Raw genomic sequence first — 16,100 nt, 5'->3', positions numbered from 1 at the left:
ACCGAGGCACAGCATTGCCACAGTTTGGCCTCAGAGCCCCGTGGGAACTGAAACCCCCGTTCGGGGGCCTGCAGGAGTTAATGCTACCCAGGGCTGTCTCGTAAGCCAGAGGTAAAATCCAGCTCCAGCATGGTGGAGAGAAATTGTGGTGAGACACTGGCACAGGCTGCCCAGGAGGTCGTGGCAGTGTTCACAGCCGGGTTCTCTAAGGCCTTGAGCAACCTGTTCTAGTGCAAGGTGCCCCTGCCCATGGCAGGGTTTTGGACTGGATGATCTATGCTCCATCCCAACCCCTTGACATTCTGTGATTCTGTGAATCACTTACTGCTGTGGAGTTCTTCTCCTGTCACCCTTTACACACGGTGTGTACACATTACACCTGTGGGGTGTACACAACCCTCTCAGGCACATGGTGTGACTCTTGGGGATGGTTCTGTGCAGGGCCAGGAGCTGGACTCTGTGATCCTTGTGGGTCCCTTCCAACTCAGCATCCTCTGTGTGATTCTGTGACGGCTGCATGACACCCCAGGAAGCTGCTGCAGTCACCCTCCCTCTGCAGCCCTGCTGACTGTGGGAGCTGCATGTTGATCCATGTAAGCTTTCCAGGCACTCGTGTGTTGCTCACCTGAGTTTCTCCAGGACATGGAAATAACACAGGCACCTATCTAAACTGCCAAAATACATCCCTGATATCTCTTTAAGTAGGAAACTGAATAACTGCTCACGTTTGCTTAGTGGCCTACAGCACCCGTGAAGGTCTGTATGACTGCTCTGAACTTGGTCCCCACAGTGAAAGTATCTCCTACATGAAGCAAAAGTTTGGGTGGCAATGTGGTATAATGGAGAACCCTAGATCAGGAATACATGGTCTGTCAGCTGTGAGATCTAAGGGGGAGAGTCTGAGTTCTCCTTCTGGTGAGCCAGTCACAAGGGAACTGGGTCAAACCACCAGGTCTCTCCAGATTTTGGAGCCAGGACTGATGTGTTCAGTAGGGTAAGAAGGGCTGGCCCCTGGCTGCTGGTTCACCACAGTCCTGGTTCCAGCTATGAACCAAGCAGAGTTCACAGCAAGGACCATGGTTTAGAAGTGAGAGTTGCAGGCCAGGATCTGGCAAACTGTTGGTGTTTTGCAGCCTCACCATATTAAAAAGCATGATTTTGGTCAGCATACTGTCATGAAAATGGAAGAGCTCACGTGCAAGGTAACATTAGTAAACGCCTGCTACAGCATAGTGGTGAAGACTCCAGAAAAATGGACACATTTCCAGATGCAAAATGACACATGCAGCACTCAACATCAGCTGCAAGGTCAAGATCTTCCCTCATTAATAGAAAGTATATTATATTGCATTAAAGACCCTGGGATTTTTTGTGAAGTCTGAGGGTGTATGGTCAATGAAAGAACAGGCTTTAGGGCACAATGTGGATCCCACAATTTAGAGGAGATGCCCCACTGGTTGCAGCAGAAAGGTTGGATTGAACAGTGACGAGGGAAACAATTCACTGGCACCTGCCTAGACTGAGGAAAGCTCACGTGCTTTTTTCATTTAATGCCTTTCAACAGCCCAGGAGGGAGCACCCTGCTCTTGGACTTGTAGATAGAGAAGATAAAATCAATCTCTGTGTACTTTTCAAAACAAGTATACCTCCTTGCACAAAGGTCCCAACTTATTGCTGTTGGCAGACAATGCCCTTCACTTTATCCTCTATTTTCACCTATACTTTTATTTTATGCTGCAAACATTGTTGTCTAAGTGGGATTATTCAGCCTGGCATGATCTCATGCCCCAGTCCATTTTAGGGAGTGCACTGTGCTGCAGATGCTGCTGATGGTGTAAAGTTGAGTGCTGTGAGAGCAAACCACAGTTCCTCTCACCCCTTTCATAACCAAAATCCTTTGGATGTTTGATAAGTGAGAAATACTGTGGGACAGCCCTTATCTTTATCCTTCTGTAAAGTTGTTTTTTTTTCATATTCAGAACACTGGTGAAAGGGAATTTAATTCAAAAAGGGGGAAGAGAAAATGAGAGGATAAGGAAGGCAGAAATTGCCCAGACTTGAAATTGCACATAATGAATTTGTCAGTGGTATTAAAATTTATAATTATTTACACCACATCAGAATTACAAGAGTGTTTCTGCATCAGCACAGAGACTTTTTAGGAGTAGCTGTAAAAGCAATCTTACTCATGAGAGGATGATTACAGGATAGCAAAAACTTCCATTAAGGACTCCACCGACACATTGAAATTGTGGTGCTGTTCTGAAAATGAGCAAACAAAATCAAAACTAAGCTCTCACAAGATTTGTGAGGATTGTTACTGGAACTGGCTACAAGTTTCCACTGGAAGAGTTCTATGGCAGTAGGAGAAAAAGGCTGTTTTGGCAGAATTGAGTACTTTGAAGATGCAAGTTAATTGTCACAACTTGCAATGAGATGCAGGCAGGCAGAACAGGACAGGCAAGTAGAGCAAGGTAGGCAGGCAGGGCAGGGCAGGCAAGGCGAAAGGGCAAGCAGGACAGGCAGAGAAATCCTCTGGCTTCTTTATGGCAATGAACTCAACTGCCTGCCCATCTCTGGCCATCCCAGCTCTTCCTCACTTACCTTCTTCAAACAGTCCTGCTAAATCTGAGATTTTTGAGAATGTTTTTCTATTAGATCAGTCTTGAAATAATGGTGGGAAGACAGCTATGCAACAGACAGCTGAACTGAAAAGACTATGTCTGGTGTTACTCTCATTACTTAAAATATATTTTTTTTTACTTAACACAGTTATCTTCCTTGCCCGTACCTTGTTCAGTGGTATCTCCTGTATGCTAGCCTGAGCAGGACCCTTTCACTTGGCCAGTCTCTCTGAGAAACAGCCTGGCCTGCTGTCCCAGTGGCATGACCCCCAACACTGTGTGGTTGTCTCCTGGGGCTCGTTTGTGACAGTGCAGGTAATTATCTGTTAGCTATGGCTGGGCTGCATAACCTGCTGTGTGCAGTGCACACTCAGATTAGGCACCTTCCGAAAAGCTTTGGTGCAACCTCCCAAGGCAGCTCTGTGGCTGGGGAAGTGCTTTGGCTTGTGCAATGCATGAGGGCTGGGGTTAAGTCAGAACAGATTTTCACAATGGTCCCTTTTGATCTCTCAGCAGATTAGAGGATGGCTTTCATTAGACATGTTCAAGAACAGGTTAGACCACCATCTGCCACTGATGCTATTGACATAGCTGAACTTGCCTAGTGCAGATGATCTCTTCCAGGCCTGTATTTCTATGGCAACTTAAATGTTTTCATAGCTCTCTGAAGACTGGTTCAATTACTGGTTTGAACTCCAAGACAGAAAGACAAAAGTGTTGTCTGATTTCACAGCTGAGCTATGTGCCCAGAGCTATAGCAAATGTGCGGCAAGTCTGTGAAGTCAGGGATTCACTGATGAAAGTCAGTTCTATTTTTCACTGAAAGTGGTACAGTTTATTACTTTACCTGGACAGCTGTCTACTTGTGCTCTCAACAGTTTGTGCACCCAAGTTGCCTCAGCCTACACTCAGAAGTGTGGGAGTCTGACTGGGGACCTGTGGGGGAGCCAGCCCTACAGATCTGTAGCTCTTACAGAATAAAAACATAATGCCTTAAGTTTATTAAGCAGTTGGTAAAAAAAAATCCAGTCATTCCTGAATGGCCTTGATGAAGATCTAGGAGAAGAATATTTCAAATGTGCTTATTTACATAACACAGTAACTTTGACACTCTTGGCCAAATAGATACAAAAGACATAAAAACTATGCAGAGGTTTTAGTTTGTTGAGGTATCTCAGGAAAGAAGCCTCCTTTGCAGGGCACATCCTGTAGAGGCTGTCTTCTTTGCATGGAGGTGTAATGATATGGAACATTGCTATGTCATGTAAGGGTACTTTCCTTGTTAATCATTGTGTAGGTATTACTTGCCTGGAGTTATTTGGTATTCTGTTCATGCTATTCATGGCACAGTGTTGTACCTTGGCTTGGACTATTTCACACAGATATTCTGATAGTGACTATTGGATTAATGGTTTTTCTAAACTAGAATCTAATCTTTTTCCATGGTCCTTTTTGAAGGCTTTTGGTTTGCTCAGGTGATAGCTTGCTGAGCACAGCAATCCAGTTAGGACAAGCAAAGGGAGATGTTGGCATCTAGAGTCATGAAGGATGAAGCACTGTGGTTTTATTGGGGGTTTTGTGTTGCAGAGACAAAAGAGGAGCAGGCACATAAAATTATACACCCTCTTTTTCATTACTCCAACACCAAGCACTAGGTGCATACCAGCACTTAACTATTTCAGGTGAACATCTGCAAAGAATCATTTAAAGCCTGTTATGAAGACATACCTTATATCCATTGTAAAGATGGAGGGCATCAACCATAAGGCACCACTTTGCCATATGAAACTCAAGATCAAGCTAAAAGTTGAAAAAAGCAAAATAAAATTGCAGTTTTAAGAAAATCTGTAGTCTTTGTCTCACTTCTCCCAAGGCTTGTGATTTGTCAGCCTACAATGCAGAGTACTGCTGGGTACTGTTTTATGACTACCCCAAACCCCCATGCCTGGCACCATTTGAAATGGTCTTTAAATGGCCACATCAACCAGGTCCTTACATTGCTTTTGCCTTCCTGTCTGATGCTGGATCACAACAGGGGATCAAAATCCACAATTTGGCTGAATTTTCAGCTTAGGTGTCTGCTGCATGTGGTAGAGTATTTATCTGTAATGGCTGAAGTGAGAAGAAAACATCCCTAGGGCTAATGTAGCCTCATAACCCAGCAAGCAGAGCCTGTTTGTCACTGTCTAGTAACATACCACAGGCCTTATGCTGACTTTGTAAGGCCTCAGGACTGAGGCTTGACAGGACTGCTTTTTCTGAACTTGCCTTAACCTGCTTCAAGCTGTCCCTCATTTGTTTAGCTGCGAAACCAATTTTTCTAATCATGAGGAAATTCAGGTTTATTTGTAGGATTTAAAGGCCAGTGATGAAAAACTAGATATAACTATGCAGCTCACATAAAAATGCCCCTAAATTAGCAAAAAATAAGGAGAAAGAAACAACATGAACATCATGCTCTACAAAGGACCTGGGATGCTGACAGCTGGCAGTATGTCCTCACTATCCTCACCGTAGCCACTGACCATTAGACCCAGAGGATCAGACCTGGTGTCAATAAACATCAAAATAAGGGGTAGATAGTAGGAAGTATGCATGGAATAACTTCAGCTTTTTCTGTTTTTCCATTTAGTAGCATAGTAGTATTCTTTTCTGTTCTCTGTTCTTGTCTCTTCTCTAATTAGATAGATCAAAACTAATAACAATTCTTATATTAGACTGTTAAAACTTTTTACACTAACAATAAATTCTCATCTTTACATTCAAGGCTCCCAACAGCTTTTGAGTGCACACTAATTCAGGCAGAAGTGACCTGCTGGACAGGACAGCACTGCAGAAGCATCTGTGGGACCCCAGCATTGTCCAACCAAGGGCAACTGTCATTTGGAAAACTCACCTGCTCCACATGAAGGGCTCCAGCAACACACTGGCTTTGTGTCAGCCCAGAACACCTGTAACAGGGCACAGTCCTGTCATTCATCAGAGATAATGAAATGTTCCTGTAAACACTCTTGGTCATGCACCTTCCTCATGTTCCTGTTTCCTGACAAGGCCTTGAAGATGTGTTCTTTTTATTTTTATTTAGAAGAACAGATAAATATTTTGCCAAAGATGATAGTCAAGCACAGAACCTTGGAAAGTATCCAAATATGGAGAAACCATAGTTGGAAGGTTTCAGTGGCTACTTTAATGAATTAGTAAATAATATGGAAAATGGACTTCCTTGATTCTCAGGTATCAAACTCCAGCTTGTGACTTGCGAGGACAAAGCTAAGCTAGTCCCTGAATGATGCAATGTAAAAAAGGGATAATACATGGAATCAGGTGGTAGAGTCATGAACCTGCCTTTGCAAATATGACCATTAATCACTGTGTTGAAAACATTTGCCTCGAGGGAAAGGGAAAGGTCTGTATTGCAAGACACTATAAGATGAACAAATTTAAATTACCTCAGAGTAGTATCTCTGCATAGACACAGCCCTAGAGTACACACCCTTTCAGCTTGACCTGCTTCACTATAGGTCAAGCACATAATAAATCATGGCAATGGAATTCACAGTGACATAGCTGTGAAGTCACCACATGCTTAGCAGTGAAGGGGGACACATCTTCCTGAAAAGCAGTATTAAACATGCCTCTTCAGAAATGCAAATTCGCTGCCTGCATCCTTTCAGCCAGTATTCAAGAAAGCATGGAGGCAGACATGCAAATGTGTTGGTCATTATTCTGCTTAATGAGCTCCAAATCTATTATTTGTCTTCTATGCGCATACAAAACCATATTTAAATCTTATTTAAATGGCTCTATGTCTAAAATGACTCTGCCAAAGCCAGTGTGATCACTTCACAGGAAATGGCAGAGAGCTTGTCATTCAGTTCATGCTGTGTGAGAGCACAGGAAAAATCCAAACCTCTTAAAATCATCCCTATATAGAAAATTTTATGGAAAATTACTGGCAAGTGTTAAGAAAGAAACTTTGCTTAGAAAATGTTTGGCCCATGCACTGCATAAGAAGAAACAGATTAGGGAAGTGTTTTGACATTATAGAGAAAAAAAAGGTATATTGAATTAATTTGCCATATTTTTCATGTGTTTCTTTATAAATATTTTTACACAAAGGAAGTATATAAATACAAAGGAAAAATATTTTCGTTTGAAATCTACATGCTATCAGATAAATTTTCAATGTAAATGCTAAAAAATTAATTGGTCAAAAGCATGATTAACACACATGTTATAAAGACAATGTTACAAGAGGTATGCAACACACTGTATTCCATTCCACAATGCATACTGCTTGTTTAGCACAGTGCTGAAAAGCTGCATCCCTTTGTGTTTGTTAATGAATCCATTTCTGGTGAATGTGCAGGCAAACAATAAAAAGGCATTGGCAAACTGGAGGCTATTTTAACCACATATACACAATGGCTATGTAGTTGCACAGAATGGTAACACAGAAGTAAACATGGAAGTGAAACAATTTCAAATGTCATTCTGTTCTTACAAAATGTCAAGTTCCCTAAAATTGAAGAAAAGAGAAGCCTACATAAAAAGCAAAATGTCAACAGTGTACCAACAGCAGTGAAACCAGTAAACCTGCTGCTTAGAACCAAGATAGTAAAAATCCAAAAGAAATGATGACTGAACTTTGTGAAATGTCTATGCACTTTCCACAATCATTCAATTAGGTAACAGTACTTCAGAGTATAAGTATGGAGTATGAAAATATAATGCAAACAATACAAATCAGATACCATTAATGCATTTGTAGAGTCTTCCATCAATCTCTGCATTTCAAAACACTCTAAGCATCGTTGTCAAGGAGGACATTGAGACCTGCCTGTGGGACTGATGGTGAGTGAAAAAAGAAATGAGGTCTTTTCAAAATAGCATATGAATGAGTCCTGATGGGTAATGAGTTAAGCATAAACCTTTGAGCAGTATTCTGTGAACAAGTAACATGCCTTTAACTCATTTTCAAAATTACCTGCTCAGTGGTAAGCATCCCCTGCAAAGAGAGGTGCTGAATATTTGGGAAATCAAAGTTCTTAAACTTAACAGGAAAGAATGATGTGAATAACACCCTGCTATTATGAAGAAAATTTTCAAAACTCATTACTTAGAATGCCACTGCAGAGACAAGTGCTCTGGAAACATCTAACCATGGATGTTGATTTCCACTCTTACTCCTCAAAACACTTTTGCTGTAGAGACTTTTTTCTCCTTTGACATTTGTTTTTGAAATTTACTCAAGAAAATGTACAGAATTTCTATTCTCATCTGGAAAATCTATATTTTGTTTAGACAGACTCTTAGAAACTGTTCCTTTTTCTTCTTGTGTCATAATGAAATTGCAAAATGGAAGATGAATTTGTCACAGTATATTTGCTTCAAGCAAAGATCGGGTGTATTTTGATCTCACCTGATTAGAACACCTTTCCTGTTCTGTTTTGTTTCCCTTGCAGGCATCTAAAAGAAGTCAGAATCTTATCCTAAGTCTAGAAGGACTTCTGTTGTAATCCTCATTAATACAAAACACTAATGCAGATCTTGGATTTCTATTATTAAAATCTCCCAAAACATTTTGAAACAATGATCACTGTTTTTCAACAGTTTAAGGCGCTCAGCATGCTTTGGGTTGGGGAGAGATGTGATCCTGAAAGCAAAATGATGCCACTGAAGTTCAAGGACAGATTAAGAATATGTCTGCACATGGCTTTCCAGGTCAGCTTTCTCCAAACACAACTGTATTTTACCACTCTGACCTATTTTAGTGGATGAAAACTGCTATGTCATGCCATTCTGAAAGAGAAGCTAAGCAGCATGCATGAAATCAGAAGTGAAAGAGGGGACTGCATAATTTTTCCTTGCCTCCAACAATTTTGTTTTGATCTGAAAAACACCATGGCCACAAAGAAACCAGCTGCATAAGTAAAGATAGAACTAAGGCTGGTTAAAAATTGTTCTGTTTGAGAAATCTTCTGATAACCTTATTACATTATAATATTGCTCTTCCTCTAAGAGCTTTTATAAAGAGCTTGTTAGTAAATGAGCTTATGAGGGAGGCTGAAATGGAATAAAGGAAGAGCTATATGGTCGGCATCTGTGAACCGTACCTACTCTTTATCTGCCCCTGAGAGAACATCTCCCTTTCACCCAACCCAGCAAGCATTTATTTAAGAACAGAACATGTATCTATTAAGTTTAAAATAAATATATATATTCAAAATTCTTCTTTAGAAATTGATTTTAAAATGGCTAATTTGTTCAATTAGTCACTCTGCTTTCTCGACTATTGGTAAAACAGGGGCCATAAGCCACTTTAACATTCAGTTTCTGTGGATGCATTTTCTTGCCTGGTTTTCTGTTCCTCTGTTGCACTGCCAAATGCTACCACCAAATTAGTTACACTGCTGGCATGTCCTGGTCTATTTAATTTGTCCTTCACAGACTTGGCTTTCCGGGAATGGCTGTGCAAGCTCTTGGAGCGTACTGATGGGAACCCAGAAGTCCTTTCTGGCTTTACTGACAGTAAATTCTCCTTCTCAGCCTTGACAGTGGCAGGCATAGAGGTGTAAGAGGCACTCATACCTGCTTCAGCAACATTACTATCATCATCTGTGTCCATCTGCTTCTCCTCTGCTTGCCTTTCTGCTTCAGAGATCAGCCCGGGGTATTCTGGAGGACGCTCTTGAGAAAGCTGCTGCTCAACTTCGTATTTCCACTCAGTGGCCCACTGTTCAATTGTAGAAGGGCACACCTGATCCATAATGGTACTGTATTCCGAGGTCCAGTTGTTAACTCCTCCAACCAGCTTTCCACCTTGTGCAAATATAAAGCTCCTTGACTTCATCATTGTGGTTTGACATGCACTGAAAGTTTCAGGAGGAAAATAGCGCATTGCTTTGGATTTGTCCAAGGGATAAGAGATGGTTGCTTCCAACTTGGTACGTTCTACTTTTAACTGAGTGTTCTGAAAATCTGGCCCTGCTACTGACTGACTGTTTGTAACAGCATTCATCTGGTTTACACTTTGAGGAATCATTCCATCACTACTGAAAACCCCCTGCTTCTCACTCCCCAAACCACCTGAACCAGAATGGGGTCTGGAAACATTCTGTGCAATTTCTAATGTGGATTTACTGTGATCTGCTGTAGTGACTGCATTAGCACTCGAGGTATGGAGCCCACTTTGGTGTTCTGGAACCAGCATCCTTGGGTCTGCTCCATCTTCTTTGGTACCAATAGAGTGGGCTTTTTTACGCATGGCTGGTGACATAGGCGTGGTGCTGTCATCATAGGTCAGCTCATCGCCACTGATGTGGTATTTGTACATGCTGTAGCCATCAGAGCTATTCACACTGCTCTGCCTCAGGAGATAAGCAGCGTCACACTCTGACGAAGCCCGCGAGCGTGTGTACGTCAGCTCGGATTTGTCGATGCCCGCCAGCTTCTCCAGAGCGTTCACCATCCGACCAGAGAGCTCTTCCAGCTGAGAGAGCCGGAGGTCGACTGTCTGGAGAGAAGCTTTCATAAAATGTTCTCTTTCATTCACTTCTTCCAGCCTCATAGACATATTTTCAACTCTGTGGGGTATAAAAAAGGAAGCAGAGAACAGAACCTGTAGAATGGTCCAGTAACCCATTAGAGGCACCCAGCTCCTGATTTCTTCCTAAGGCAGAATTTTGTGGTGTTTCATGCCTTGTTCTTTTTTTCCAATGTGTAGCAACAAAAGCACGAGCATTTTCTTGTTATCTATGCTTTCTGTACACCATATTTGAGGGGTATTTGAACTTTGCCCTTATATTCATGGTAGAAAAGCCCTTAGGGACAGACTACTGTTAACATTTCTGTGTGTGCCACCCACTGTGTGCTCAGTTGTTCTCTTTCACTGTGAAGAATCAAATTAATTACATGAAAAGTACTTTCTAATGACATGCTCACAGGGTGACTTAAAATAGCATCAAAGCATGCTGTAAAACAGGTTTTGCAGCTGTATGAGAGAGAAGCATATGCTGGTGTTGATGGGATTGCTTTAGCTCTTGAAATAACTTTCTGTTTTGTATCAGCTGAAGGGAGTGAAACTATTATCTAGTTCAATTAAAATAATACTTTTTCCCATTTTCTTCTTATTTATATCATAATGGATGTGATAGTACTAGAAAAATGTACTTAAAGGTAATTAATTGGAATGTGGCTTAGAGATCATATACTAGTAAATCTACTGTGGAAATTAAATTAATGTTTTCTTGCTCCCATACACAAAGGATGACGAAGCATTTGGAGCAAGGAGCCACGAGAAATAAGCAAATCTGCTTTGTGGCCATAGATCATAGTGAATCAGTGAAGCTTATCAGCCCTGCTTTATTCTCTACCACAATACCAAGGATTTTGACAAATTGCCAGGGATAACCAGTGTGATAGAAACTACTCGAATATATGTAGCAGGTTTAGTTTACTTCTCTATTCTCAAATTTCAAATATAATAATGCAAAATGTTCAGGGCCCCTCTCAAGAGAAAGAAGTTTATTTATTACATAATTATTATTTATTAAAGAATTATTATTTATTAAAGAATTAGTATTTATTAAAGAATTACACAGAGATAATTAATAACAAATGTTAAAATGAAGATGCATATGGATATATAGATAAATAAGTATGTGGAGTACCTCATCAATAGAATACTGTGAGATAGATTAAGGTGAAAGAGTGTTTAAAATGCATATAATTTTCATTACAAGGAGAATTTTTTTAATTTCAAGGAAGTGACAGAAGGCCCCATCTCTTGACTTACTTAGATCTACTGACAGAATGTCCTGCCAAGTGACCTGGTAAAAAGGCTGCTGCCACTAGCACTGTGTGCTTACACAGCAATCTGCAAGCATTACCTAGTCCTCAGAACAAGCATAATGATTTACATGTGACTATTCCCCATCTTTTGAACAGGGAAGTTCATACTGAAAAGCTAAATGCCTTGTTTCAAAGCCTGCAACAGAATCTGTGGCAGAGATTAAAATTCAGCAGTTGTGAGTCCCAGGCCCTAATGTTCCAAGGGAAGAACCTCAGTGCTTTTGTCATTAAGCTCCAACATGTTTCTCATGGTTGGATGAACTGCTGGAACTCAACAAGCAGCAGTTTTCTCAAATGGATAAAAAGCATGACTGTGATTCTCAGATAGATAAAGGATATAAAATTCATCATAAGCGAAGATGTTTTCATAACAAAGCTACCTAAACCAGCAGATTTAGTGACATAACAGAAGGAACAACAAGAAGTTTGCTCTTGTAAGAGACACACCCGCTCAGATAGTTATTTGGGTTTCAGATCAGCTTCTGACTTGGTGGTGGTTTTCTTCAAGATCAGAATCTTTTGTATTTTAACTCAACCGTGGGTATAAAGAAGCTACTAAAAGGACTGTTCCTGACAAATGGTGTGGATTATTTTGTTACAATAGGTACCTTTCAGAGGTAACTCTGATGCGTTCATCATTAGATGACTGCTGCTCATCCTCTTTCTCCTGGAAGTATTCTTCTACACACTGCTCTTCAAACTCATACAATTTTTTTAGCTCTTCATCATTTAGAAATAATTCTGTGCAAAAGAGAAGAACAGAAGAGGAGTTTCCTTTTTCTGAACTTCTGGCAGACAATTTAAATCCAAATTAGCAGTTTGTTTTGGATGTGGACATACTGCAGGATTCTACTCCTGCACTAAATGAAGGGATGATTTTTTAAAACAGGCAATGAGCACTTAGCTAAGGATGGGTGGAGCTGTGAAGGCAGTGGAGTGCATTATGACCATCATCTGTTTCCATGGCCATCCACGGGAGGGCTCAATGTTCTGAATGACTTTGGCACTATTTAACAGCTGTGCATTGAACAAACTGACCAGTTTTTACAAGAAAAAGACCTGGGCAATCTCTGCCAGTTTGATTGTTTCTTCATTCAAGTGTTATTCTTAAAAGGATGCCAGTTATAGGCAACAGATTGTTCACAGATATTCTTTGGATAAGAAGTTAAGGAATTTCCAATTGCATAAGAAAAATCCAGGGGAAACACAAGCTTTTGGGAACAATTCATCCTATATCTGGATTTCTCTCTTTTCATTTTGAAGGAGTGTTACATTTCCTTTTTTCATTTTTCTTTTTCCTATTGTGAAAAAATGTTTCCTGTGAAATGTAGAAATGGGGATGTTGTGAGCCTCTGATTATTTTCATGATGCATATAATGAAAATATTAACAGTTACAGAGTATGTTAGGAGAAGAATTCTCAGTTTCCCTGTGAAATGACAGATAAATCTCTACATGATAGTGGGGATACTTGCAGTCACAGATTGCTCACAATCACAGAGCTGACAATTGAAACTGAGATCCCTTCTTCTGAAATTCCTATTTGCCCCTCCCAAAATATGGGCATCACCAGAACTTGGTAAACCCCTGGACTGAGTAGATACCATCCCACTGTTTTAAGAAAGCATTTTAAAGGAGGTCTTTATTAGCATCAGAGAGCCGCAAATTCTCAGGCACCCACAGAGCCCAAGAGCTCTTGATACTAATATTGGCCCATACTGTCTTCTGCAAATACACCAGATGGTCAAGGTGAACAAAACAGTTCATTGTAGAAGCTGCTGCTTTCTGCTAATATGGTACAAAGAGCTCAATTTAGAGAAGATTTCTTGCATACTCAGTCCCCTGTCCCGCTCATCCTGGTCTCCATCACCCTTCTTGCAGCGGCAGCAGATCCGCTTGATGATTATGTAGATGTGGCTGAAGATAATCATTGGTGGTGGCAGGACAGGTCTGTCATGGAATGTCATGATCAGCTGGTACCGCTGGAACTTCCAGACTTGGTTGGATATTGATTTTACCTCAAAGAAGGTATTGCTGAAAGGAAACATAGGTACAGTTGCTACAAGGTCCCAAATCTTATTTATTGAGCAATACTATGCTGAAAAAAGCAGCAGCTAAAGAACCTCATGGAGCCACACGATTTGCTTGGTTCAGCTCTTTATTGGTGCTACTGAACAGGATTAAATTGAACTCATGATTTCAGTGCTCCTTTTGAAGGTAGAAAACAGAAGGTGCTCTGCATCCCTCAGGCACCACTCAGAACAGGCCTCTCAGACCATTTGCTCCTACTGTACAAATCCCTTGGGTGCCGGTGAAAAGAAACTCACACAATTTATGCATCACATAATTGGCATTTTGGGGCTTGGTTATAAACTATTTCTTTTAACACATGCCAGTATTTGATGCTACACAAAGTATTAAATCCATCAAAAGTATTTTGTATGCTAAACTCAGAAGCTTCACATAGTCTGCCTTTAATATGCTAATCAGATTGACCTACATAGAAGACTTTTCAAGTTTTCACAGAATGTCCTAAATTCAAACTTTACTCCCTCATACTTCTGATTTGGAAACATGATGCATATTCTTGTAAAGGGATTTATTTTTGGAAGCTTCATCATTTTTACAGCAATGTAAGGTGTGTTTTAAAGATGTTTAGTTTTGAAATTCAGTTGATATGAAGTGATAGTAGTCAATCCAGATAAAACAATAGTCACAGTTATGAACTAAGAGAAAGCAGACTTAATATTCTGTCTTAGAAAAGGCTTTCCAAGCTATTTTAAAGTATCTTCAGAGAGCTCATTCCACTTCTATGATGGTGGTGATACTGCAACTTCTTTTTTGTGTTTTCTGTCCATTTATTTCCTAACTTTATGTGCTTTAGAATATCTACATTGATAAAACCAATTAAAACATCACTTCAAAACCAAAGAATGCCTGTGTACCCATAGCTTTTGCTTTCTTCAGGTTAAGTATACAGGAGACTATGATCACTGATAAATAACAATCTGCCTTCATTCCATTCCTTGTCTCCTTTATGGCAGGAATTCCCCAGGCAGATCTCAACCCTATGCAAGCAGGCTGGGATGGCAGGAGTTAATAGCATGACCTACTTCCCAAACTGCTGATTCCTTGGTCCTTCAGCCAATAATAGCTACCATTGTAAGATTCTTCCCCTTCTCCCCAGCTATGTGACTGGCATTTGAGTACTTTAAATTCATGACCTTTTAAGCTACATAGATCAAATGAAAGACAGGCTTTGTGAGCTGCAGATTTCTGGGCACACAAAGTACTATTTTTGCATTTGTGACACAGGCTACCTACGCTGACAAGTCCTCCAAAACTACATGTTTGAAGGCAACAAAAATGGATCACCTGCTTTTCTCAGGTGCTCTGTTCAGAAAGCAGTATCAACAAGTAATTATTCTTTTCTTTTAATCCCTTCATCCTGAGAGGAAAATCATGCAACCTAAGTGTAGCTAAGAAGAATAAGCAACAGAAATTCATTTAGTTTTACTCCAGATAAGTCCAAATATAGATATGTGCATACTGCACACTGCTTGGATTGGCCACAGACCTTGGCAACACACAGCCATCCTTCCTGTTGGTTCAAGGCAATACAGATGATTTTTTTGGGTCATAAAAGGACTCTGCAAGGCCCTAATTTCTTTTTCTAAATGGAAAACAAAACAAGATTAAAAAAAAAGCCAGATGATGTAGTGGAAATGCCTTGGGCTTTTGACATTCAGAGTTTTGTTCTGCTGTTCTCCTGCAGAGCTGTGACTGCCAATGGCTACATGGGTTTCTGTCAGGTGTGTGCCAGGTCTCATGGATCCTATTTCTCATCTTTCCAGAGCAACCTTGATGCCTGTCACTATCTGTTAGAGGGTAATCTGAACTAGCCATATTCTCTCACATACTTGCATTGTATTCATTTTGAATTTGCTGCAATCGCTGGCAAATTCAAAGCCACCTTTCCTCACTCTTCTCCACGGCACACCCTGTTGCCAGTATTTGCCAGTCACATCCATGGGATAATGAGATTCTGAGAGTGAATACAAAATTCTGATTCCTTGAAGAATCAGTTGATGGACTCGAACAGAAACTTTATCTCAGCAATAAGACAAAGATGAATGATCATTTACATACTTGAAGACAGCAATCAGCAGGTTTACCAACAGGATATTTGCTACCAAAAGGTAACAGGCCATAATAGCAGGAGTGAGCCAGGCCCCTGGGATGCAGGGAGGGAGGCGTTTACCATCATCATCATAAAGATTGTCCCCACAAGGAGCTGAAGGAAAAATGGGAAAGGTATTTTTCACAAATTGCCCAATACTTAAAAATACTACTCACATTTATTTAATGATGACACATGCATTTTTGTATGCAAAATTTCTACTTCAAATTCTGCTTCTAGCTACATATTCCATATTAATGAACAGAGGCAACCCCTTACTGTACAGTATGGCTTTCTATTCACATGGATTTTCTTTCTCTCACAGTAATAGTCAAAGACCAGATCTAAATGTGTATACACACATATTAATAGTGGAATTACAAATTATTAAACCTAGCTTGTGAGCGTAACTTGCCAAAGAGATAAAAACATTGCCTTAGTGGT

At 40.4% G+C, this 16,100-nt stretch overlaps 1 protein-coding gene across 5 annotated transcripts in view; it reads right to left on the bottom strand.

The window, feature by feature from the left end:
* Window positions 1-8,222: 8,222 nt before the first annotated feature.
* TRPM1 (transient receptor potential cation channel subfamily M member 1) overlaps window positions 8,223-16,100 on the bottom strand; it is a 116,370-nt gene continuing 108,492 nt past the window's right edge. For all 5 annotated transcript variants that reach the window (XM_033516896.1, XM_015639012.2, XM_015639006.2 and 2 more), the window contains 4 exons: window positions 15,626-15,770; window positions 13,311-13,510; window positions 12,086-12,218; window positions 8,223-10,210 (listed from right to left, as the gene is read on the bottom strand). In XM_033516896.1, coding sequence (XP_033372787.1) covers window positions 8,947-10,210; window positions 12,086-12,218; window positions 13,311-13,510; window positions 15,626-15,770 — 1,742 coding nt within the window. In that variant the 3' untranslated portion in view covers window positions 8,223-8,946. The remainder of the gene's footprint in view (window positions 10,211-12,085; window positions 12,219-13,310; window positions 13,511-15,625; window positions 15,771-16,100) is intronic.

This window comes from Parus major, chromosome 10, assembly GCF_001522545.3.
Source record: "Parus major isolate Abel chromosome 10, Parus_major1.1, whole genome shotgun sequence".
Lineage (NCBI taxonomy): Eukaryota > Metazoa > Chordata > Aves > Passeriformes > Paridae > Parus > Parus major.
The sequence above is the reverse complement of the archived record's forward strand: the minus strand, read 5'-3'. Positions and strand labels throughout refer to the sequence as shown.